The 25,783-nt window shown below is 42.0% G+C and overlaps 2 protein-coding genes across 4 annotated transcripts; one reads left to right on the forward strand and one right to left on the reverse strand.

The window, feature by feature from the left end:
* Positions 1-9,988: 9,988 nt before the first annotated feature.
* On the forward strand, positions 9,989-16,624 carry si:dkey-242g16.2 (uncharacterized protein LOC336380 homolog). Of its 3 annotated transcripts, XM_037117481.1 has the most exons (4): positions 14,733-15,062; positions 15,181-15,264; positions 15,378-15,782; positions 15,813-16,624. In XM_037117481.1, the coding sequence occupies exons 2-4, from the start codon at positions 15,251-15,253 to the stop codon at positions 16,414-16,416; spliced, it is 1,023 nt and encodes a 340-aa protein (XP_036973376.1). In that variant the 5' UTR covers positions 14,733-15,062; positions 15,181-15,250; the 3' UTR covers positions 16,417-16,624. The 3 variants fall into 3 exon arrangements, with proteins under 3 accessions (XP_036973375.1, XP_036973374.1, XP_036973376.1); XM_037117480.1 differs by lacking the exon at positions 14,733-15,062 and adding an exon at positions 9,989-10,039 and having other exon boundaries at positions 15,378-16,624; XM_037117479.1 differs by having other exon boundaries at positions 14,731-15,062; positions 15,378-16,624.
* Positions 16,625-22,904: 6,280 nt separating this feature from the next.
* LOC119030140 (phospholipase A2-like) lies at positions 22,905-24,057 on the reverse strand. Its single transcript, XM_037117529.1, has 4 exons — positions 23,932-24,057; positions 23,684-23,831; positions 23,454-23,587; positions 22,905-23,272 (listed from the first exon to the last, which is right to left on the reverse strand). Exons 1-4 carry the CDS (start codon positions 23,978-23,980, stop codon positions 23,157-23,159), a joined length of 447 nt encoding a protein of 148 aa, XP_036973424.1. The 5' UTR covers positions 23,981-24,057; the 3' UTR covers positions 22,905-23,156.
* Between the last annotated feature and the right edge of the window lie 1,726 nt (positions 24,058-25,783).

Here is a 25,783-nt window from a genome sequence, read left to right on the forward strand (position 1 = left end):
CCGCTCATACATGGTAATTTGCTTCATCAATCAAGCGGTGCTGCAACATGAAGCAAAAGGGTAAAAAAAAAAAAAAAACATGTTGATTTCTTACTCGTTAGACGCTTTTCACTTTCAGGCTTGTCAAAAGCACAGGTGTGACCAAAGACGCTGGTGATGGCTCCTTTCCGCTGATTAAACCTTTTTCATGGCAGCCAAAACAGAAGGTAAACGCAGGCTTAATTGATGACAATGACCAAAGGTTCTGTTCCATTTACTGAGCGGAGACTTCCAAGGGAGCCAGCATGTACAATGGCCGCCCCCTGAACTCTGACCTGAACGGAACAGAATCTTAGTAAGCGTCCTCGCTCACGCCTGTGTTTGCCCTCCTGTTTGGTGTCAAATGGCTGCGGTCGAAAAGGTCCATACTAGAGCGCTGTCACTTACACACCTGAATGGAATGCGGCCATCGTTTGCTTTTTGAATTCCAACCTGTGCATTTCCTGTTTGGATGGGTCAAAATATCCGCCATGAAAAGGGTCTGTTGGACTTTTTCAGAGGTTGATTAGCGACACATTACAAGAAAACTATCAAAGAAGCATGATCTTGAAAAACAATGTGGATTTTAATCTGCTTTCTATTTAGAATGTAATTTAGTATGAAATTATAGTGTATTCTAAGTCTAAGACATTATATGCAGTTTCTAATCAGAACATGTTTAGATATACGTATTAGGGTCTCACTGTTTTCTGAAATTCTTATTCTACTTTATCTCTAACTTGATAAAAAAAAAAAAAAAATGTCTCGTTACGTCGAATTACTTTCCTTAGGGTACAACTGTTTTATTTATTGTCTAATAAAGGACGTATTATTTCCAGTCTTTCCCTTGTTTGACATGAAGTACGGCAGATTAAGCCTTATTAGTGCACTCTCCAACAGAGAATGACCATCGGCGTTATTATAGTGATAGATGGGCCACTGTAGCAGTTGGGGTTTGACTGTGTCCCCCGCATGCATCCCGGCGATAATCAAAGAGCTAGATGGGAAAAACGACTGCATCAGATTAAGGGGGACGAGCCGCTTGACACTCTGCTCCCGCTATTACATCCTGCTGCGACTTCTCCAACTGCGGAGTGAGGCTCGAGTGTCCCAGCTGCCGCCTCGACCCATGCTGAGGACCCCTGGCAAAAGCTGGGAGCTAAACCCACAGCTGTGCTTATCTCCTCTGCGCTCCTTCCCTAAGCCTTGGACCGCAGCCTGCGAGGGTAAACACGGCAGCGAGGCACAACCCCGTGACGCCAGCTGCAAAAAACGCATTTAATATCCCCAGATCTTGATTTCACTAATAGCTACGAACAAGCCACTCAGCTACTGCGGTGAGGCAGCAGTGCACATCTCACCAGTTCCAATCTCGAGTCCCCTGAGCACAGGCGGCTAAAAAATGATGTGCTGGCATCCACCGCTGCATACGCGCAAACCTGCCGGGCACATGTTATGTGTCAGATTTTAATGATCACCACTGAGCTTCATGTATTTTGATAGAATCACCACACTAGATATCTTTTAGATTTCCTTACCCCCCGGGAGACAGTTATTACATCTCATGTCAGTATGATGTGGAAATCATCGCTCCAAAGGCTCAACGCTCGCTTGACATGTGACGCATCACGGTGAGCATTTCAAGGATGATCTGAGATTCTCTTTGTTTTTTTGCGTTCAAGTGCTCGCAAGGAAACTAATCACAGAGATCGCCTTTTGAAACCTGATGTGCCATGTTTACATTAAACACTGTACATTGTGTCCATGAAAAACTGAAAAAAAGCACTCCGGAGACCAAAGAGAAGAAAAGAGAGAAAAAACAACAACAGACATAACGCGATAAATATAATAACAACTGTAATTATTATTATTCTTCTTTTATTTGTTGCTGTCATTGCTCAGGAGGAAAACAGGAGATGAATAAATGAAACAAAGACCATTTCCAAAAGCCTGAAAGAAGAAAGCTAGCGCACGCTATCATAGGATGACAACTGCTTCTGTGTTCCCGTCTTCAACCACATCTCGACTCCTTCAGCGTTTCTCCTTACCTGTCCACCAGGTGTCCCCAAACCTTTTCTTCTCCCATTCCTATTCCGGCCACTCCCACCTGTCCTGAGATCACCCTGTCAACACGCCCGTGCTTCCCCACCCATCTCCACACCTGCACCTCATTACCCTCAATCATCAGTTCATACACCAGCACCAATCCTTTGTACCGGTGTTAGCTTGTCTGCGATGCTTTCTCTGTTTCTTCTTGCTTTGCCCTTTTGTTGTCGAGCTTCTGTTACATCCACAGTTACCCGGACCAGTGACTGCTTGCCTGTCAAAATCTGCCTGCATGTAAGCTTTTGACTGAGATCTACCTGTTGCCTACCTCCATCTGCGTTTGGGTCCAGTTCTGTGTTCCCTGAGTGTGGCAGCAGTGCATTAGGCCTCAAGTCAACTCGAACTTTACATTATGTGCATGCCAGGATTGGACAAAAGAGAAGGATGTGTGCAGTAATGGAGTGCAACCAAGTACATTTACTCAAACAGTGTTCTTAAAGAGGACACATTGAAGCATGTTTACATGTGTTGGGGAGTACTGTTGCAGTTGTGGAAACAAAAAGGAGTGTAAATCCTTTTGTGGTTTCAGTGGAAGCTGCATGGAATCTCAGAAAATGCTGAAAATACTCAAGGGGTGAACTGCATTGTGGGTAACGTAGGTTTTTGAAATGGATCTCCGGTTCTGCAATATCAGCTGTGTTCGCAATGTAGGCCAGTGGACTGCTTTTCAAAACCTGGCACCTACGTTACCCATAATGCAACTCAGCCACCGACCGACATCGCTGGAGGCAATGCATCAGATTCCATGCAGCTTCCTCTGGAGCCACACAAAGGCTTTATACTACAGTTGTACTGCAGTAGCACTCCCCATGACCTGTAAACACACTTTAATCTGTAAAATCTAAGTTTACCTCAAATACAATCTTGAGCTACTTAAACGTCACCCTAGTACTTCCGTTTTCCACCCGTAAGTACATTACGTGGGGGCAAATGTATTTTTTACTCAACTACCTTTAATGTTAATGACTAGTTAGCCTACTATGGAGATGGCATGTTGCATCAGAGTGAACGTAGCTTCTTTTTTTGGTTTAATTTAATTGAATCTGCAACTGATTCAAGTACTCAATTCATGGATGTCAGATCCGGTAGTTACCCAGGCAGATAATCATCTCCAATAGTCTAATACATCTCATACTTCGTCCTATTTTAACAAGATATTTTTGGCTTAAGTCAAGTATGACTTTTTTGGGTCACCTGTGTAACTAACAGAACAAATTAATCCCATCAGTCTTTATAGGGCTACATTTGTGTGAACTGCACAGGTGGCTGATGGGACCGAATGCTATGAAATTCAGAGCTTTAGAAAATCACTGTGCAGGAGCCGACGCACACAGACAGGATATAGACTATCCCCGCAATATCAGTCATTTCGAAGCTGGCAGATAAGGACACACTGCAAAGTAAATTACAGAGCCGCTCTTGTGATGGGATTATAAAAGTGAGAATAGCAAAGAGTACATCCAGACATAATCCATTTACTCTCAATTTATTCAAGGTAGAGATATTCAAATATTGGGGAAAAGCGGCTAGACGCTGCTCAATGTCATTTAAAAAAACGGCGCGGTGAGTTCACCCTTGTCGGTCAGTGAAAGGTGAAGCTTTATTCTTATTACTGTCACATGCTCTCCTTGTAGTAGACACTGAAACACTGACTCAAAACAGACATAACATAGACGTAAGAACTGGATGAAAGTCACATATAAATCATATATAGTGATCAGAGAATGATTGTATTTAAGTGAATCTAACAGGACCTCTCAGAGCGATTAGGAACACATTCCTTTTTGCCACACAGACATCTCAAGGAAGGCTTTAAATCAAGGCATTTTCCTCGCCCCGTTACATAAACACAACACTGAGCGCCAACCCCTCTCACAGTGGAGACGGGTCCTCCCCTCTCTTCCCACTGGAGGGTGCTCCACCCTCGTCCCTTCTGGCTTCACAGTGCAGTCAGCACAAATGATGATGGAGGTCCTGTAGGGTGCTATCTTCAGTCAGCCAAGGGTGGTAATAGGGTTACACTGTGCAATTTGCTGCTCTATCCCTGCAAGCATACATCAGCCTCTCTCATCATTCTTCTTAAGAGCAGAATCCTAATCGGTCTGCCAGCAGAAATGCAGTTTTGGCTTTGAAGATGTTATTTTTTCCCCCCCATCCAAAAAAAAAAAAGAAAGAAAGTTTTGGCTTTGAAGATACTATTATTATAGCTATATTTATTTATTTTATTTATTTATTTTTTTATCTCTCCCAGAATGAACTTGAGTCTTAAGAAGTGTCTGAGGCATTTTTACATTTCAAATTAAAAACTTCAAAAGTGTTTAAAGCAGCGTTTCTGGCAAATTGTTTGCAGTGGAGTATTTAAATGGTCATCGAATGATTTAAACCACAAATAGATCAGTCGTGCCTTTCCAGTGTTTCATCATCTGTCTAGTAATTCATTAATGGAACGCCCTAGGAAAGAAAGATGATTATTTTTCACTTGAGTTATTTATTTCTGTTGCTCTATCTTCTCTAATAACACTTAATAATAAGTAATATGTGTCAGAGGATAATAAGTCCCTTTTATCCTAAGATGCTCATTAACATTATGTGTTAAAGAAGCTTGTAAGTGTTGGTAATAGCATCATAAATTCATTTACCATTTATCAGCAGTTATAAATAACTTGTTAACAAGACTGGTTAGTAATGAAAGCCTTATGTGTTTATTATGATTGTGTATAATAGTGATATTATAGATATTATAGTGATAATAGATTTATAATAATGTCTGACTGGATCCAAAGGGAGAACATTTTGATATTAAAGTTTTGAAATCCTGTATTGTATCTATCTTACAGAATTTTTGGGGGTGTCACAGCCTTTTACAGCCCCACAAAGTAGCGCATAGCAACCTAATCTCAGAATAAATGCTGGCAATGTACATTTCTGTCAGCCACACAAATGTTGAAACTGTTTATGAATCAGAGCATTTCACTGACATGACGAAAGACAACTATAAGGTGAGCATCTTGTTTTTTGAGATCTTCTGGAAGAGCTCAAGCAGGCCAGCCAGGCACACTCACCTTTCTGCTGAGCGATTACACAAATATCCAGACTCAGCTCCCAGAAAAGAGACAAAGATGGGTAGGAAGTCCTGCCCGACTGTGCTTTTGTTTTCGATGGAGTGTGCTTTACTCTGTGTTATAAGAACCCCCGTAGACCCTTTGAGTCCAGGATGTTTATCCAGGAATCTTCAGTCAGCTAAAATGGTCCAGTCCACGCTCCTGATCCAGAACCTCCAGACTGAACCTCCTTCAAGTCGATCCGTTCAGGCTGGGTTTGTTAGCAAGTTTTTAATAAACATAACGTAATATTTCAGACTTACTAAATACGGAATCAGTGTTTTTGTTTTTTTCATTCACCGCTTGTGGGTTGATCTGTTCTATAATACAACCTCAGGAATGCTCAAATTAATGTGGAGGTTTGGACGCACGTGAACCTTCAAATATGCTATTACATCATCAGCTTTTCACATTCATGTCGAGACACTGAAGGCACAGTGGGTCGTCCCAGGTCATCAATCAAAACTAGCACAAGGTGAACCACACGAGGAATGACGGAAACAGACAGACAGACGTGTTGAATCCATGTCGCTGGTGACACTGCAGTGAGCTCACCGGTGTTACGGCAGGATTACCCCCGAGCCACTTGTTCGAGACAGTGAAGACATACCACAGCAAATGATGATAGTCAACTCAGGGCTACAGCAGATCCTCATGAGGGGGTTGTCTATATTGTTCATTGCTATAGAGTGCAATAAAGTCACTGATGGTGAATGGCACCTGAACGCCTCACTATCCTTCTTACAGAGGAGCTGTCCGGACCGCTAAGAGCTAGTTCCCAACTAAAATGAGCCAAGCTCGCTTGCTCAGCTTGATTTTGGGTCCAGTTATTTTCAAAATATTGTCGCAGGTGAGCTTATAGTATTGGTTACCACCCGTAGTCGACCTCTTAGGAGACCCTTTTTCAGACTGTCTACTCCAGTAACTAATCTTGGATACTTATCCAACTTATGAGACGTGAATATATAATGTAGAAGCACCATTTTTCCTGAGACATACTGCCAAGCAATCTTTGGAGCTGATGGGGTTTTTCTTTAATGTCATTTAAAGGCGCCATATGAGATTTGGCCAGCTATCTAATTCATACTCCAAACAAATACGGGGCAGCATATAACCAGAGTAACTGCTGACCGCCTCTGACTTCAGCTGCCGTCAGCTACTGAGTTTAGTTAATCAAGCAGCTAGCGTTCAAACAAACTGATTCAGCCCAGACTGGGAGCTCGGGGCACCAGCAGGGTGTGTTGGTTTCGATTACTATCGAGCTGTCACTTCCTGAGGTACAAAGTGGATACCGGGAAGCTGGTTGGCATGCTAACTTCAGTAGATAGCTTTGTACCATGTTGCAGAGATGTCCTTGACATAATGTCAGTTTTAGGCTAAAATTCTTGCACATATTGCACCTCTACCACAATCGAAAGGATAACTGATGTGGACTGAGCAGAAGGGACGGGCAAAATTTGTCTTCAAGACACGACATGCCTTGTAACAGAGTGCTGAATACCCCTAAATCCTCATCTTTCAACAATTTTATTCAAGCATGCTTCTGTGTGTTTTCTTTTCGTTTCTCTGTACATGCAGTAACAGGTTATTCATATCTTTTACCAAAGCTGCCACTTTCTTTCTCTCTCCTTATTGCTTTCTTTTTTTTTTCTTTTTTTTTTTTAAGCATACACTTCCAGTCAAAAGTTTGGACACACCTTCTCATTTAATGTTTTTTTCTTTCTGTTCATGACTATTTACATTGTAGATTCTAACTAAAGGCATCAAAACCATGAATGAACACATATGGAATTATGTAGTAAACAAAAAAGTGTGAAATAACTCCAAACATGTTTTAAATTTTAGATTCTTCAAAATAGCCACCCTTTCCTTTGATTACTGCTTTTCACACTCTTGCCATTCTCTCGATGAGCTTCATGAGGTCGTCACCTGAAATGGTTTTCTAACAGTCTTGAGGGAGTTCCCAGAGATGCTGAGCGCTTGGTGGACCTTTTGCTTTCACTCTGCGTTCCATCTCATCCCAAACCATCTGGACTGGGTTTAGGTCAGGTGACTGTGGACTCCATCACTCTCCTTCTTGGTCAAATAGCCCTTACACAGCCTGGAGTGTGTTTGGGGTCATTGTCCTGTTGAAAGTTAAATGATGTTCCAACTAAACGCAAACCGGATGGGATGGCATGTCGCTGCAGGATGCTGTGGCAGCCATGCTGGTTCAGTGTGCCTTCAATTTTGAATAAATCCCCAACAGTATCACCAGCACAGCAGCCCCACATCATCACACCTCCTCCTCCATGCGTCACTGTGGGAACCATGTATGTAGAGACCATCCGTTTACTTTTTCTGTGTCGTACAAAGACACGGCAGGTGGAACCAAAGATCTCAAATTTGGAGTCATCAGACCAAAGCACAGATTTCCACTGGTCTAATGTCCAGTCCTTGTGTTTCTTGGCCCAAACAAATCTCTTCTGCTTGTTGCTTTTCCTTAGTAGTGTTTCTTTAGCAGCTATCTGACCATAAAGGCCTGATTCGTGCAGTCTCCTCTCAACAGTTGATGTAGAGATGTCTGCTGCTAGAACTCTGTGTGGCATTCATCTGGGATCTAATCTTAGGTGCTCTTACCTTGTGATAACTGAGGCTGGTGACTCAGATGAACTGAACCTCAGCAGAGGTGACTCCTGGTCTTCCTTTCCTGGGGCGGTCTTCATGTGGGACAGTTTTGTCGTAGGGCTTGATGGATTTTGACACACACAAGTTTTTGCAATTTTCCAGACTGACTGACCTTCAGTTCTTAAAGTAATGATGGACTGTTGTTTCTTCTCTTTACTTAGCTGATTGGTTCTTGCCATAATATGAATTCTAACAGTTGTCAAATAGGGCTGTCAGATGTGTACCAACCTGACTTCTGCACAACACAACTGATGGTCCCAACCCCATTAAGAAGGGGAGAAATTCCACAAATGAACCCTGACAAGGCGCACATGTGAAATGAGAACCATTTCAGGTTTGTTTTGTCACAAGTAGAAACAGCTATCCTCATATGGCTCCCTGTCTTTTTAGAACAAACAGCTCAGCCAACATGCACTCCTACTGGCTTACAGAGACATTAGAGGCAATTAGTGACAGGAGGTGTATTAATGAGTGAGAGAGATGGCACTTTACTGTAGTTGTGCTTACAGAACTATTGATCAGTGGTGGAAATCTCTTTGAATCCATTTGAGTCCACATTAATGACATATGTCTGCAGAATTGGCTAGGCAGAGACAGACCTTAAATGGACAGATGCTATGTCATCTCAGTGAACACCTGCACGCTGAAGAAACCAGTCAACGTGATTTTTGGCAACACTTTCTCACTGACTTGAAGGAAGGTGGGAGCTATTTTATCTTGTGCTTCTGATGAGTAATGTATGAGTAAACCACATCCAGTAAGAAAGATGAGATAAGAGAAAAATAAGACAAGATGTCACATGTGCCTGGAAGCCTGCATACTATGGATGAATGAATAGTGAGTTTGTGCCCAGCACTGTGGCTCTCTTTTCTTTGGTGTTGGATTAGGGAAAAAAAAGAGATGTAGCTCTCACTGGCCAGAAGGAGATGTGCTGGAGGCTAGTTTGTGTCATTCAAAAAAGAATGCACTAGACAACTCTTTTAAATGCTGAAATGACAAAATCATGTAGCCACAAGTAAAATAGCCATCACAATCATACCTCGTTCTGAAAAGTCTACCAGACCTTACTGCGGATTATTAGAGGCCTGCAACAGCCACATGTAAAGCACTGTATTATAGTATTTGTCAGTGCATTTGATTTATTGATTGCTCTCAGGATGTTATTTACCATTGACGTGTTCTACAAATATAACCAAAAATGCTTCTGGCATAAGTTACCATTCCTAGCTTTAATGTGACGCAAGGCTACAGTGTGAAATATTTAATTTAAGGAGATCAAGAGATTGACGCCCACAGAGACATTCCGAAGCTAATTGATTCTTCACACATTTTTTTAATTAAAAATGATCAGCATTTTAATACATTTTCTCAAGCAGCTTTCAATGCACCTATGTATTACTTGCGTTTAGGAGGTGTTTCTAAAAAGGAATCCCATTTGTGCTCTTGTGACAGAAACCTACCCCAATGAAACTGGTCAGTTATCAACCATAACATCAACAGGAAATCTAATCATTTTCTGGAGAAGAAAAAAAAACTGTGGTTCACTGAGGTTCCAGTTAAAACACGTGTAATCTGATCTGATGAAGTGAAATTAGCCATGCAGTAACATTGAAGCTCTTTTTGGAGGCAAAGCTTGTGTTGGTGGTTTGCTTCAAGTTTCTCATTGCTCTAAGTCAACCAGTTGTAACTGGTGAAAAGGGTGAAACAACGTGACCACAATACACTTAAAACTGACATGAATGCTCTACTTTAACATTTCCAGCATGTTTTGTTTGAGGAACGATCAGTTAGCATTGCCTACATCGTGGTTTTTCCCTTTAACAACTTTGCAGTGAGGACGATCTTTGTTAAACATACAGTTTCATAAACTTAGAAATCAGTTTTTTTTTCACATTAGATCTGTGGAATGAATAAATAATACAAACCCCCTGAGAGTGAGTGGTGAGACTAAATGGCCAGAAAGGAGATACCATCATGTTCACAAACAGACATAGCAACCTGCCTGTGTTGTTGCCAACTGTTTTTTTATCTTCGCGTCATCTATGCATCATCGCAAGCTGGTTGGCATGGTTTACCACTAGAGTTGCTTAAGGACAAACAAACTGATCATCGGAGACTGAAGAAAGATGTAGTGACAGCATGGGAAGGTATGTGTTTGGCCTTACTCAATGTTTTATTATTCGGGCTCACCCCACTGGTGAAAGTCTGCATGCAGGGCACACTGGATTGTCAACATCCAAGTACAGGCTGTATAAAGTATGTGGTCCTATAAGAAGGCGTGTTCTGCTTAAGGCTTACATGGAAAAAGATGCACATAAAATATGTGTACTTCTAATTGTGGACACGTCCAGTTGCCTACAATAAAGTACTCTGAATTACCATGACCTGGATGACTGAGAACCTTCATCATCATTTTTAATTGTCATCTTAACATCTTGGCTATAGTATATTAATGGAATTTGCACAAATAATGTGGAAAGAAGGACTTTACAGTGAGGAAAACATCGTGTCAAAGGGTGTACTTCCTCCTTAATCAGCAAGTGCTCTAACCTGATAACATATATAATGGAGTGCGTAAGCCAAGAACTGGGAGAGCGTTGGTGTGACAGTGGAACCTCACACCTCTGAGTGGTTATTTAATTACACATGATTGTTTGAGTCTGTCATGAATGAGCCAGTTTACGTAACCAAACCTGTGCAGCGCCCTCAACTTCTGTGTCAGTCGGACGGTGAACTTCATACAATATCCAAACACTCTGATGTTTTGTATTTGGCGCCTGGGGTAGCATAGTAAAGATTCCAAGACTGCTCATTGCCAATAATTTACATATTATCGAGACAGAAGGTTTTTGTTGTTTTTTTCATTCGAGAGCAGAGCCTACTACAGAGACCAGACATTCCCCTCATGAGCGACAGCACGTGTTCTTTTTAGAAAGGTTCATTTTGTTAAGGCAAAAATAACAACAGACCTGAATACAACATCTTTATATTGGAATTTCCTATACATGCGTACAACATACTGAAATATATCACAAGGTCTGTGGTGTTAAATTGGGATATGTCACGTAGCACTATTCAGAAACCATAAAAAAAGACATGGTTATGATGTCTTATGATTAGCTGCATTATAAGAAATTCCTTTCTGAAATTCTAACCTCTGGAAAATGCTGGATGATTGTCTATTTGGTGTACTATGTTTATGGTATAGTATATTCAATCTGTTTAAAGAAATGTGTTAAAGCAGGGTTCACGCAGGAAGTGAAATTCATCACACAATTTTGCACAATTAAAAAGTTTTAGTTTGTGATTACCACTTGGACAACAGAGCACCTCAGAGAGCAGACAGACAAGTATGCATCACCATTATTTTAAGAGACAGGCCTTAGTCATGGTTTGAACGCCTTGTTCTCAAACCCTTTGTCTGAGAACTTTCTCCATTAGCTAGGCAGTTTGACTGACAATTGATGTCATAAAAAAAAAAAAGCCATTGGCAACCTGTAAAAGGAATATACTGACAACTTGGGAAATACGTGCTTGCAAGTACATCACCAGGAGCTTGCTGGCATGCTCTTCCACATGAGACTGAAGACAAATATACTGACAGCAGTGGAAGTTATGTGTACGGCGTTACTCATTGTTTTACTATGGGGGTCACCCCACAGGTGAAAGTCTGAATGCAGGGCACGTTGGATTGTCGGCATCCAAGCAAATACAGTCTACACATTTTACTATGTGTGTAGACTGTATTTGCTTGCAGTCTTCATGACACTTAGTTGTGAATAAACTTGCTCTGCTTAAGGCTTATAAAGAACGGCATAAAAGATTCATTTGAATAGGTCGACTGCCAGTGACAGCCAACAGGTGTACCTGACCATCATTGTAAGCTCACAGATACTTGGTTGGCATAAAATAAATGCATTACTTATATAACTACATAACATACATATCTTAAGTTTTCAGTCAGCTTAACTACACTGGTAAGTTAGAATGAATCACTGCTGAATTTTGCTTTCACACAAACTACAGTCTCCTAGGTGAAAAGTCCTGTGCATGTTCAACCCAACCATCTGTCCAGACCTCCTCCTCAATATACAGACTTGTCACTCTTAATACTACTTCTCCTATCTTTCTCCATTACAGTCATGATAAGTACTATGGATTATTTTGGCTCATGGCACACAAGATGGGAGAGTGAAAGCGAGATTTATAGGGAACAAATCTAAACAATGGTGTCATTATACTGTTTGCATTATATTGTGCAATCAACATCAACTTCATAGTGATAAGTTACAGCACAAAACGTTTAAATCGCCAGTTTCACATACCAGCTATGGTACATGGATTGGTGATTTGCACAAGTTATTCTAGAAGAAGACTTAACGATTACATCACAGGTTCGCAGACCAAAACATGATTGTTCAATGTGTGGCTCAAAGAAAACATCATCATGCTTTGGGTATGTCATAAAATCACCAGTTTATGTTATCAAACCTGTGCAGTGTCAATAGTTTCTGTGTCAGTTGGATGGTGGACTTTATCCAATGTTAAAACAATGGGGTATTGTGTCTTTGTTACACAGGGCAGCATTGTGAAAACTGAAGGAACAGTCTTGGCCTTCACCAATAAAAGTGCCAAATCACAACAGAAGTTATCTAACTTTTTAATTCGTGCAGGCCTACAGAGATCCAACATGCCTCCATGAGCAAGCACTTGTTGACAGCGGTGTAGTGACGCTATTAGTCTTCTTTTCATAATATGTATATAAGTGAGCTCTCATTTCACATAAGTCAATGGTGGCATATTAATGTAGCTGGCTAGCTAAGCAGCCTCTCCCTAACTTGCAGCCTTGAGTTGGAGTTCAGCTGGTTTAAATTTCTATGGTTAGGTTGAAATTCTGAGCTCATGCGAGGACTGAATTATTTGTTGCCAATGTTTTTTTTCCCCACCCGCCCACTCGTTCAAACTCAGGCACCTGACACACACAGACCCGCCGTGTTGCCTGTCCGTTGACAGTCTGCAGCCTTGAGTAATGTCAGTCTGTGGCTTTTCTGCTTTTCGCCTGTCATGAATTCAACAGTTTATGTAATCAAACCGGGCCAGTGCCCGGAGTTTTTGTGTCAGTTGGATGGTGGACTTCTTTCAGTGTTCATTCAAAGGGGACACTGTGTCATTGTTACATGAGGCAGCATTGTGAAAACACATGGACTGGTCTTGGCTGGTTTTCACCAATTCAAGCGGCAAATCACAACAGAAGTTATCTAACTTTTTATTTAGAGCTGGCCTACAAAGATTCAACATACCTCCATGAAGAAGCCCGCAGTGGTGTCGGTCTGGACCTGCTCTCAATAACTTATGAGATAAGATCTTCTGTGATTCGGCACTGTTTAAATTAAATTGACATGACTTCACTTGTTTAATACAAGTTCAGACTAGCACCGGTCTTTTCATAGTCCTGCCACAAGAACTGGCTCATGAACTATAGGCTGGAATGTTCAAATTCTTTTGAGCGCCCAACCCTCAACCACAGCCTTGCCAGCTCTCAGCCCCAGTGTTCTTTTATACATATTATGTAATAGTTAGACTACTTGCTGTTTAGGAAATGCGCGTTTTGATACATTTGATCAAGACATGTTACACTATTTCCTTGAGCAACAACCATATATTGTTCTGAAGCCGTAACCATACTGTATAGTCTTCTTTTCATATTATGTGCCAATCATAATCTTACTGTCATTTTCTAGTTCTGGTTTCATCGAGACCGATAAGATACTGACTGCAGATGTCTGTTTCTTACGCTACATGAATATTATGGCATTGGCCATTAATTTAGATAAGATGAGCTAATCCAACTGGCCTCTGCAGTAGCTTCCTCTTTGCATACAAACATAGCAGCATTATCAACTCTCGACAAGAAAGCAAGAAAGTGCATTTCCCAAATTGCCAAACTATGCTATTTAGCATTCAAGGTTGTTGTACACACAATACTACAGTTGAATACTAAAAATATGTAAATAATGATGTAAACTTAACGGCATTATTGTAAAATTTCCAGGACAAACACAGTATAATGAGCTTGTGGATGGCTTAACTGGCCACCTGTCTTAGTAATACTCAATAGATAAAGTGTGTTTAGCAGTAACACAGGAGCCTTGGACCGCTGGGGGGGAGTAGGTTGTCCAACAGCATATCTACCAGGGCTAGCTGATTAGCAGGCTAACTTCAGTATAAATTTTACCATATTTACTACCATCTAGCCATGCAGCTAGCACCCCTATTAGCTAAATATGCCCAGACAGGGAGCGTGTGAGGGTGCTGGTGTTGACTGTCCTCTTGAGGTACGAAGCGGCTAGAAGCTAGCCCGTTACCATGCTAACTTCAGTAGATAAACCTGCAACACAGTAGATAGGCATCTTTGAGATTTGAGACTGTTGTTTCTTCACACACAGTTGAAGACGAAAAGTTCATGTTTTATTGCTTTAAACTAGAATTCTTATGTATTTAACTTAGCCATGAATGGCGATGTCATTCTCTTCTTCAGCAACATCAAAGCTAAATGTTGGGTCATTGCTTTTTAGGTACATGCCTCGCCTGATCTCGGAATGGCAGCTCTGTACTGAATTAAAATGTGTAAGAAGACAGAATTTAAAACGTTGCACGCCTTACAGTTTGATTTCAACATATAATGGGGGGAAAAAATATGTATATTATAATATTTGAATTGTGTTTTTTTTAATTGAATGTTACACTTTCAACCTCTCTTCATCTGAAACTACTTAAAGGAGTAGCCTGTCATTTTAAAAGGCTACCCATATATGTTTTTAATTTTTTCCCGGCTTGTGCCGACAGCACATGTGTGTAGTCCATGTGTCTGTATGCTTAGCCTTATTCTTCATCTTGGGTTCTTCCATAAACTGTTTATGTGAGTCAGATCTGCATAACAGCAACATTAGTTCATCTGTGAAGAGTCTCCATGTGACAGTTCTTTCAAGGGGCAGGATATAAACAAAGACACTTCCCTTCTTTGGCAAAACTCCACCCACATGCAGAGGGTTCAGCCTCATTTCTAGACTCAATACATAAGCTCCGGAGAGTGCAGAGGCACCACAGACTCACATTTTTCCTCGTCAACTCTGGCATTAACTTGCTGAACCCCATGGTGAATTTCAATCTGTGAGTATAATTTTAAGATTAGATTTTCGATTTGTAATTCAAGAGCTGTTTTTCGGTCATGTCGATGGGTTATATCTGGACTGATTGATGTTTAATTATAACGTGTTTCTGCTTATAGATAACTCTGAATCGGGTGCAGCCCTCTGGCAAAGACAAATAAGCGGCAGTGTAACATCTACCGCTGGAAAATGAATTGCACAAGGTAAGCGTCTTTACTTTCAGTGAAATCTGTCATTACATGTCGAAGCAGAATTTTGGTAAAACAGAGATCCCTTGTAATGATAGATCTTAACCCCATCGTGTCCTCCTCCACAGAGTTCTCCAAGCTTTGGGTAGTCACCACCAGCCCGCCGTGATGCCAGTCGACCTGGCCATGTGCCTGAGCCTCAGCCAGCGTCAGCCTCTTTATCAACTGCTGTCCATGGCTCCCCTGAAACCCAAGCAGCGGCAATATCAGCAGACTGACTGTCAACAGAGGACCAGCCCTCGCTCTCCCCATCACTCCCTCTCTTCCCCTTACCCAACATCCTCGTCGCTGTCTTCCTCCACTGCGCCCTCGGGGCCTCGGAGCTGCTTCCGCAAAGACGGCGCAGGTCCGAACAAGAAGCGAGTGGTGTTCGCGGATGCCAAGGGATTGGCGCTCACTGCTGTGCGTCTGTTTGTCCCTGAGCCATCCTCCTCTGTTGCTACACTGCTGATGAAACCCCCGCCAGCCAAATTGCAAGGCCAACAGTCCTTCTCGAACAAACAGCAGCGCTACAAGTTCCGGCTAGGTTTCCCTCAGCCGACTCTTGACTTGAAAGCCTTCCTTGCCCGTCTGCGAGAGACACGCGTACTGCTGGAAAGCTGCAACATTTCAGAGCACATATTGCACGGCAAAGTGTGTGTCTCCCATGCCTGCGCTGAGAAGGCTGTGAACGTCAGGGTGACCTTCGACTCTTGGCGGAGCCATCATGACATTCCTTGCACATTCCTGCAGCAGCAGCGCTGTGGAGGTTCTGATATGGATGTTTTTGCCTTTGAACTTAGCCTACCGAAGAAAATTGATCCAAAGGAGAGAGTTGAGTTTTGTGTGTACTTCAGGCCCGGACCTGGCACAACGCCGCACTGGGATGACAACAGGGGGTTGAATTACAGGGTGTGCATTGAAAAAGATGGACTGAACGCCAACCAAGGTGATGCTCACTATTCTTACCCAAAACTTTCACAAAATCGGCCACCAACATGGCCTTCAGCATCTTCGCCTTCACATGTGTCCCTCAATGTGCAGAACTCTGCTGAGCTTCAGTATCTTCAGAGGAGTTTGTCAAGCAGAGTGACAGCAGAGTGGAAAGCTCTGTGTACGGAACAGTGAATTCAACCCAAGATTGCTTACCAGAGCTATATGTGAATAGAAATAATGGGAGAATCTCAATTATCTAATATTTATTTGATACTGTGTGCTTTCGGGGATGTATGGACTGTGGACTAATGTCACGCTAACCCACCTGAGCAAAACTACCCAGCTGCAATGTGAATGAAACATACTGCATTTATGTTTTGATTAAATGTATGTTTTTAAAGAAAAAAATAAGCTTTTCTGTGTCTTTTCTTCCTTCTGTAGAAATGAAATAATTAAACACATGCACATTTACAATTGTATCTTCATGATGCACCATACAGAACAGAAACAGAAATTCCTCAGAAAGTTAATATAGACAATATTAGTAAGATAATAATAAAAACTCAGAAATAGTTATTTTACATATTTCCACATGTTCAAGCTGTCCTTGAGGGGAATAAGGTCCCCAGAACACTGTTTGAAGCTAGAAAGGTGGCAGGGTCTGCCACATATAACAGGACTAACCATGTTTTCCTTTAAAGTCAGTTTTTTTTTTAATTTGGTTTATATAGTAATGAAAGCGAAGACAGTTTGTTTATTCAGTTTGTTTTAGGCATAAAATATTTAAACGTCTTCCCCAAAACTACATAATGCACATTTAACCTTTAGGGAGCTGCTAACAAAAACAAAGCAGAGGACAGTTTGCATTAAAAAAAAGTAATAAAAAAAACAATAAGTGGATCAATAAGTGAAAATTTTTCTCCTTTAAAATGTTTTCCTCAAAACTGCATGATGCACGTTTAAAGTTTACCTCTATATAAGGTGTACTTGTGTGTCCTAGCATGACACATAAGCCCTGATACAGGGTCCCTGGAGCTAAAGTGAAAACTTGAAACCTGTGTTTGTCTGAGAGAAAGTATCAGGACACAAAGAGACAAAGACACCCTTTTATTCCGAGAATCTTTTGAACTTTTGACGTTGAGCCATTAACCCATTTTCTCCAAAGCGTCGGAAAGAACAAATTAATGACCTGTGCTCATGACTTTTGTTTCTATTACTCTTGGCTTGGCCTCAGATCTTTGGTGTGTCTTTTCATGTAGCATGGTACGCATACCAGACAGAGGAGTCAACGAAGTAAGAGATCACCTGGGCAAACTGCCGCACATGAATTGCATGTGACAGCCTGTTCTAGACACTCCCCTACCTGCAGTGAAAAGTGGAGCAGCACTCTGGGAACTATGGCGCCTTGTGCTGTACGGGATTGGTATGGCAAAAGGCAGTGGTAACCATGGCAGCATCAGGGACAGCGTGTTCTTACATGGGCTAGTGTTTACATGCAAGGGTGGAGTCACCCTCCACAACAACAGAGTCTCTTCCTCTTCTGCTCCCGTTCCCCGCCTTCTTAGTCAACTCTCTGTTAGACTTGTTTCCGTCTTTTCTCACAGGTTGATCTCCTGTGAGGACCACCTCCTCCAAGAGTGACACTGAGAACGCTGAGTGACATCATCTGGAATGTTGCATGTGAGCCGCCCCCACGGGTAAGCAGGTTTACACACCTCGATGCCAAAAACTGTAGCAGGCGTCATCAGAGCTCTGTGATTGTCAGGTATCAGATGTCTCCCCCTCCTGATGTCCTGTGAGTGACGTTCAAGAACAGAACCATAAAGCAACACAGAGACACTCCTTGGATGTATTTTGCAACTTGATATCAGCTGCCAGCCAAGCTGTAACAAATGCTTTACCAAAAGAGGTAACAGAGTGTACAATCTGAAGTATAGAAATGTTGCCATTCACACGTTGAAAGGCCTGTTATCCAAGTGTTAGGAAAGCTTTATTTATCCCCAGCTTTTCATTGAGACAAGATCCGAAGAGAGACCTGCAATAAGTTACAATACAAGCCAATCAAAATCACAGAGAAGTTCAAAACGCTCCCTTCTTCTGCAACTTTACATGTGTTTAAGTTCAGTTCTCCATTTGACTCTCTTCATAACGCTGTGCTTATGATCTGGTTAGGGAAAGGGGAACCTCATATATACCATCCGGAAAGTCGCACGTGAGCTGTCCACACGTGCAGCGGGTCTATGCACCTTGTTGCCAAAAGCTATAACATTCCCAAATGATTCTTAGAAATGTTTCGCAACTTGATATCAGCTGCCCATTTTTGGTTGCCGTCAATGTCTCCAGAGACTCGAGCTGCTCCTCTTTGGAGGCCTGGTAGCTTGCAGCACTAGCTAAGTACACGTACTTATTTGTACAAGTGCACGTAAGATGAGCCATCTAAACGTGCAGCGGGTTTACACACCTTTTTTTGCGAAAAGCTGTAACATGCTTAACAATGAGCGTCACCCATGTTCTCTGGTTGTCAGGTATGGGATCGCTCCTTTTCTGACATCCTGTGAGGGATGAGCCTAAACAAAATAAAGAGGCACTGAGAGTAGTGTGAAAGTTCCAAATCGATTCTTAGAAATGTTTCGCAACTCAGCCGACAGTTTTGGTTGCTAAACCAAAAATATCCCAATGGACTCGAACTGTGGTCACCCTGTGTGGCAACGTTACGTCTGTTTAGGTACAATTCTCCATTTGTCTCTCTCCATAACACTGTGCTTATGGTCTGGTTAGGGTAAGGGAAATCTCATGTATACCATGCGGAATGTAGCACGTGAGCCGTCCGCACGTGTAGCGACTTACACGCCTTGTTGCCAAAAGCTATAACTTCCTTAGTAATGACTGTTATCAATGTTCTTTGGTTGTCAGGTGTTAGATCTCTGCCATCCTATGAGTTATGAGCGTAAACAGAATCATACAAAAAAGAGCCACTTAGAATAATATTGAGGTTCCAAAATTATTCTTAGTAATGTTTCGCAACTTGATATCAGCCGCCAATTTTGATTGCTGCCAAAGTCCCCACAGGCTTGAATGGCGGTTGCTTGTCTGGTATTCTTGTAGCCTGTAGTAATGTCACCTCCTTCCCCTCCATCTCCATGGCATAAATGGGGCATCATGATTAGCATGCCTGGTACAAATGTCAACGTCAGTCGTATCTGTGATTTGGAGGACATGTAAACTGCTAACATTACATTGTATCCTGTGACTGGGCTGTACAGTAACGTGTGTTGACTCTAAAGAAGTCTAGGGTATGTTAGCTCATGAGAAAACGACCCTGCTTCTCACTTGATTTATTACCTCAGTGAACAGTCTCCTAGTGAGTTTCTGGTTTCAATCTCTAATTTAAAGTTTTCTTCAGTACAACAGGATGTTCACTTTGTAAATGACGGTCCCATTTAGAGTACAACAGACAATGACGCAGGGTGTGCCTCAGGGCATGGCCTGTGATTTACAAGTTGATACCGCGGTGTGCCCTTCCGGTTCTCGGCCCTATCCAATCAAGATAGCCACTCAAGCTCCACACCTTCATCCAGATAGGGTCACTTTTGGCTCCAAAAAAAAATAAAAAACAAGATGGCCACAAATCAGTGGGTGATGTCACAGTGAGTTTTAGTTGACAAGAGAGGTGATCTCCCTTCATAACACTTCATTAATATGGTCTGTTCCAATCTGTTCAGGTGTTGGATCTCTCCCATCCTATGAATGATGAGTGTAAACAGAATCATAAAAAAAAGAGCCACTGAGAATAATAGTGAGGTTCCAAAATCGTTCTTAGGAAAGTTTTGCAACTTGATATCAGCTGCCAGTTTTCCCATCCCCACAGACATGAGTGGCGGTTGCCATCTTGGCTGACCCTGTTATTTAAGTTGCTACCGCGGCGCGCCCTTCCAGCTCTCGGTCCAATCCAATCAAGATAGCCACCCAAGCTCGACGCCTTCATCCAGATATAGTCACTATTGGCTCCATTAAAAAAAAAAAAAAAAAAAAGATGGCCACAAACCAATGGGCGATGTCACAGTGAGTTTTAGCTGACAAGAAAAGTGATCCCCCTTAATAACACTTCATTAACATGGTCTGTTCCAGTGTAACAAGTGTTAATGTGTCAAATTGACTCTTTTCGATCAGGCTGCCCTAACTCAGATCATGTTCTTGCTAATAAATAATTCAGTAGTAGTTTGGCACTGGATAGCCGGGTACTTTTAGCCGGGTACTTTTAAAATATGGTCCTGCGGAATAAATCATGAATACATTTTATAATGACTAATAATCGCCAATATGCTGATAATATGCATGCAAACTTGTGTTCTCTACTATATAGTATTACCAAAGTTACATCTACTTGTATACATCATCTTACAATCAAGAGCTCAGTCACCCAAAGCAGTCAGAGCCAGATCAGAATATGGGTCTCATATAGGTCATCGACTGTAGGAAGACACTGACTTCTATATATTTATTTAGATCACTCCTGGCATCTTGAAATGTGCTGCACAGTGATATTAGTAATCCTCCTCTGCACCAAGGCGTAATTTATGTTCATCAGACAAGAAGACTCCTGGTTGATGTGAGGCACAACCAGGTGCACCGGCCCCTTTCAGCAGCCCCAACAACAGCAAGAGAAGGTCAGAGAAAGGATTTTTATCTCCTGTTTCCTCGATTTACTGTTTCCCTCATTTTATCTCTGAGCCAGCAGCAGCCACAGCTGGCTGATGGCATGCAGCCAGCTACCAGCTGCTGGTGCTTACAGTGCTGATGTTTAGTGTTGTCTGAACAATAGCCCGAAGACTGATCCAGTAGGCTGCAGCCACAGCTGTGATCACACAGAGTAAGCTGATGGGAGCTAACAGTGGTGGTTAGCCGGAGCCAAGACACCAGGCTGCTGTCACCGGGTTTGTTTTCTTCTGCTGCCAAATAGTCCCGGAAGCAACCAAACTTTGGCTTCCAACCATCTGGTGCCCTGAGAGCTGTGTGTAGCGATGAAGCACCCTGACCAGTGGAAAAAGTTTCACTTCCCATACACAGTAATGTGTTGTCACCCAAGTCTCTCTCTTCTTTGTTTTGGATAGCTGGGCTTGCTTTTACACGCTACATGCTGCTAAAGGGCCCTGACTCGGCTATGAGCTGGTTTTTCCTCTTCTTGACGTGCTAGTAGATTGATGGGCGCATAACTTTACAGGGCATGACGGCGACTTAGCTGTTAATGATATTGTGATATTTGTTTTGCAAATGATGAAACTGCTTGGTGTTTTACAGAATGTTTTTGTGTTGCACCTTTAAGATGCAAAGGAGCGTTTGGATCCGAACTTCCCCTAACTTTGTCTTTCCAAGCAAAAACTCACACTGACCCCCATTGTGCTCAGAAAAGGAAAAATGAATAAGAATTAGGCATACTGCATATGTAAAGGCTATTTTACTTTGAAAAAATAAAACTGCATTAAAAGGGATCATTTTTTTGCATGTTGCATATACAAATGTATATCTGTAGTGTGTGTGTTTGGTGAGTCACGTAACTCACAGTGTTGCTCGTCCACCTGCACACCAGGGGACATAGACAGGGAATCACGGTGATGACATTGTCTATATATGGGAGTCACCGGTGGACAGTTAGAGGGGAATTGGGATCACAGAGGCCATGCGGTTTTTCAACCGTTCGTTTGTGTGCGTGTGTTCGTCCGAGATGTTTTCTGTTATATCATAATGTTAGTCTTGCTGGTTTTCCGTCATACTGACAAGTTGGTTGCAGTTTAGTCATTCAACACAGCTGTTTCTCTGTAAATATTTTTTTCTTCGCATTGGAAATGACTTCAGATTCCCCCAAGTGGCAGTTTTGTGGTTAGATTGCCGCTACAATTACTTTGAAATAATGATTTAATACTGAGTGCAATTTTATGTTGTATCTAATCCTTGTCACCAGCAAGACTGTCCGATCACAGATGGTCAGTGAGAACCCTGACATGCGGACAAAAGACACAAAAATCTGACTGCTGAGCAGAACAGGAGTAAGGAGAATACATTTTGATTGACGATTTGGAGAAACAGAATCCCCTTCGACCGGACGCCTGCTATTGACATCAGTGGTTAGAAAGTAACTAATACTCTGAGTGGCATTTGAAAGGAATACTCAGTACTCTAACTGTACTCTCACTCTGATTTTCAGCCATCTTCCCACCACTGCTGAGAACCTAACTCGTTTGTGAGATCGCACCATGTTTGGTCCACATGCAGAAAAGGTGACTATGCGGATGATGTGTTAAAAAAATGAAATAGAAATTCACAAAACAGAGTTAAACACCATAAAATCCCAATGCATAGACAGTAAAAAATAAAACAGAGGTGAAACAAAAGCCGCTCATCTTAAACATATTGTTTTTTTATTACTATGTATGTACATTTTTTCATTATTTCATGGGCAAATATTACATATATGTACATGTACACGAAGCAGACTGAGGCAGCTGACACGTATCTAATGGGAGAGTCTACATGACATCATACTGCTGGCTTCATCCTGCAAACTAGGGAAGCAAAAGGTGGACCATGGTGCCCTCTGTGGCGGCTCGAGTGAAGATCACACCTTTGTTAAAATAAGCAGCAGTCAGTGAACAGCATGTCAGGTGAAATGAGAGATGCAGACCTGTGTGTTCACGTCTGTGTTTATTGTCAGGATTACGTCACAATTACAAACACAGCATGTGTAACTAGTTCTAGGAGGGAATGATGGATGGCTATATGTCACCAAAATGACAATTCATCAGGTCTTCGTGAATATTTTTTTTTAATATGCCACAGATCCTGAGCAAGGTGTCACTTCTGAAAACTAAAAAGAAAAAAACGGATGTTTGATTTGAAGTGTTGATTCCTGACTTGAGGCGGTCGTCCGGTCTTTATTAACATTTGTCGCTGGGCAGGTGCTCGTGCTCTGGGATCCAGGGTGATCTGCCGAAGCACTCGGCAGCCTTCCTGTCGCACTCGCAGATGAACATCTCGCATTCATTATTGCTGCCTGGAGGAGACAGAAGAAGATAGAGAGCGATGGAGAACAGTAACCATTCCTCTTGACTGAAGTCTCAAATCAGTAAATGTGTTGTTGAAAGAAAAAGGCATTTCGGCAAGTCAACAGGCCGGGTAACATGTTTGTAAGTACGAGCCCCTTCCATGGGATCGGGTCGTTTTGCTGTACTCACTGCCGCAGGTGACCGTCTTGCTCTGCTCGTCACAGCTGTAGGAGTAGAACTCGGTGTAAGGGTTGTCCAGGATGGGCCAGCACTCGGGGTGCTGCATAGCATCACTGTAACACGCGTCGTGCACTTGGCAGCACCTACGGGTCAGAAAGTCGAACAAAGCACGTTTTAAAGACAGACTGGAAAAGATTGTTTTTTTGGGGGGGGGCGTATAAGGCTGAATAAATCGCGACCTGTCCAGATCATCCACGGGTGTCCCCGAGCCTCCATAACCGCAATAGCAGCCGTAGTCAGCGTAATCAAAAACTGGACTGCTGTCGGGCATCACGCACAGGATCATCTGTCTGAACTGGTTGAGTGCCTTGTAGTCCAAGGCCTGGGCTGAAGCACAACAAACAGAACACACAATCACTATTCAGATTTGTTTTTTTCACTGCCTCTGCGGGTACAGATGAACGGGCTTCCGTCAGGTCACACTCACCAACAGAGAGGCCTGCAGCCACGAGAAGGAGAGCCTGGAGGGTATTCATCCTGAAAGTCAGAGGGCTAGTCTCAGAGCAGCTCTCACTCTAACACCAGCCCCTCTTTATATATGGAGCATGGGGCCTTGGGACCTGGCCTGTCAGCTGTTCATACTAAACAGGGTCACACGCCTCGCCGCACGGCCACACTCTCCGTGAACTTTTCTGAATCTCGTCGAATACATTTGATGTTCCGTCCAGACTACTTTTTTTTTTTTTTTTTAATCCCAAAAAAAGTAACGTTTGAATTCGACTGACCCGCACAGTGCCCCGACACTGACCCCGTCCAGCACCTCTGGGAAGAGGCGGAACACCGACATTCAGCGTCAGTGGCTGACCTCTCTAATGCTCCCGCGGCTGAATGGAAGAAAATGTCTGCAGCGGGGGCTCCACACCTTTATGGAAAGTCTTCCTAGAAGAGTGGACGCTGTCACAGCAGCATACCAATGCTCATAGTTTTTTGAGTGAGATGATTGCATGCTCACACAACTTTTACTAAAGTTACCAGTGAACTACTAGTAAGAGCTGGCTGTCAGCCACTTTGTGTATTTTGATGCAGATATGAATCAAAATGCAATGTAAATGTTTTCCAATGAGACTTTTCCTGTCGACTGATTTCTCACATAGTGAGTGAGCGATGAGCTCTCTGAGGGCTGCCTTCATTGTTTTTGAGAACACAGGTGCAAAGTTAAAAAAAAAAAAAAAAACAGGTTGATTTGTGATTATGTGATATCAATTAATCTTTTCATTGCCTTGTTATAGATGTGACAATATAAATGCCATAGTGGAAAAATAATCACAGAGCAGACAGCATTTTTACAAACTGAACCATCGCTTTGTAATAGCTGTGAATTTCTGTCCTGGCGACACGTTTGCACGATTATGTAACACGCTCAGTCTCCAACAAAAAGAATGTGAGACCCAACACAATCTGCGTGTTGCCATGTTCTGCCACATGCACAGAGACGTGGAAAATCCCAGACTTGAAGCAACAGAGATATAAATGTTGAAACGACGAGCACATTGGCACAGTGTCCTGAGCAGCGTCTGTCTGTGGAGAAGATTGTTCCAGCTTTTCCATCACATCTGTGAATTCACAAGACTGATATTCCTGTTTTTATCTTGACTTCCAGGTAAACATGTTCCCATACCACCCTTGTTTCCCCATACATGACTCCAGTACCTAAACTTTGCCTGTACATATCATACATATCTAGAATCATATGTATAAAATACTATTAATATATATACACTATATATATATATATATATATAGATATATATATATATATATATATATATATATATATATATAAAAAATATGTATATACAGATATATATTATAGTATGTAATAGTACTTTTTCAACAGTTGTATGCTACAAACCATGTGTAGATGTTCTGTTATGGATTTGTTTGAAGCAGCATAAGTCCCTTCCTGTTCTAGATATTGGCTACCTGTGCAGTAAAAAAATGTTAAGTTATATAAAGGTGTAGAGACGCTGCTATAAAAAATCAGGGTCATGTTTCCGATATGTTCACTATGTGGCATCGGATCATGTAAACTTGTCTCCTTTTGTTTGTTGTTTTGTCCCTGTATTTTAGGCAGTGAAAAAGTATCACCAGTATTAGAACAATCCTAGGATGGAGGATTTCTACTACTTTCATAATAGGGATCTTTTTTCCTGTTTATCAGTAACCAATAATCATGGCCGATACTGCCAATTTCACATTTTTCCACTTAAAAAGCTCCTTTCCTGTAGTCCATGTCAACCCGAGGATAATCCACAGCTATAAAAACATTCTTCATGTTA

The sequence above is a fragment of the Acanthopagrus latus genome, chromosome 12 (assembly GCF_904848185.1).
Source record: "Acanthopagrus latus isolate v.2019 chromosome 12, fAcaLat1.1, whole genome shotgun sequence".
NCBI lineage: Eukaryota > Metazoa > Chordata > Actinopteri > Spariformes > Sparidae > Acanthopagrus > Acanthopagrus latus.

Bases quoted from the DNA above. Each gene is read 5' to 3' on its own strand.
- LOC119030140 (XM_037117529.1), bottom strand. From the start codon at position 23,980: ATGAATACCCTCCAGGCTCTCCTTCTCGTGGCTGCAGGCCTCTCTGTT. The intron at 23,832-23,931 runs GTGAGTGTGACC...GTTGTGCTTCAG, and splicing joins GGCTGCAGGCCTCTCTGTTG to CCCAGGCCTTGGACTACAAG. The intron at 23,588-23,683 runs GTCGCGATTTAT...TCTGACCCGTAG, and splicing joins CCCGTGGATGATCTGGACAG to GTGCTGCCAAGTGCACGACG.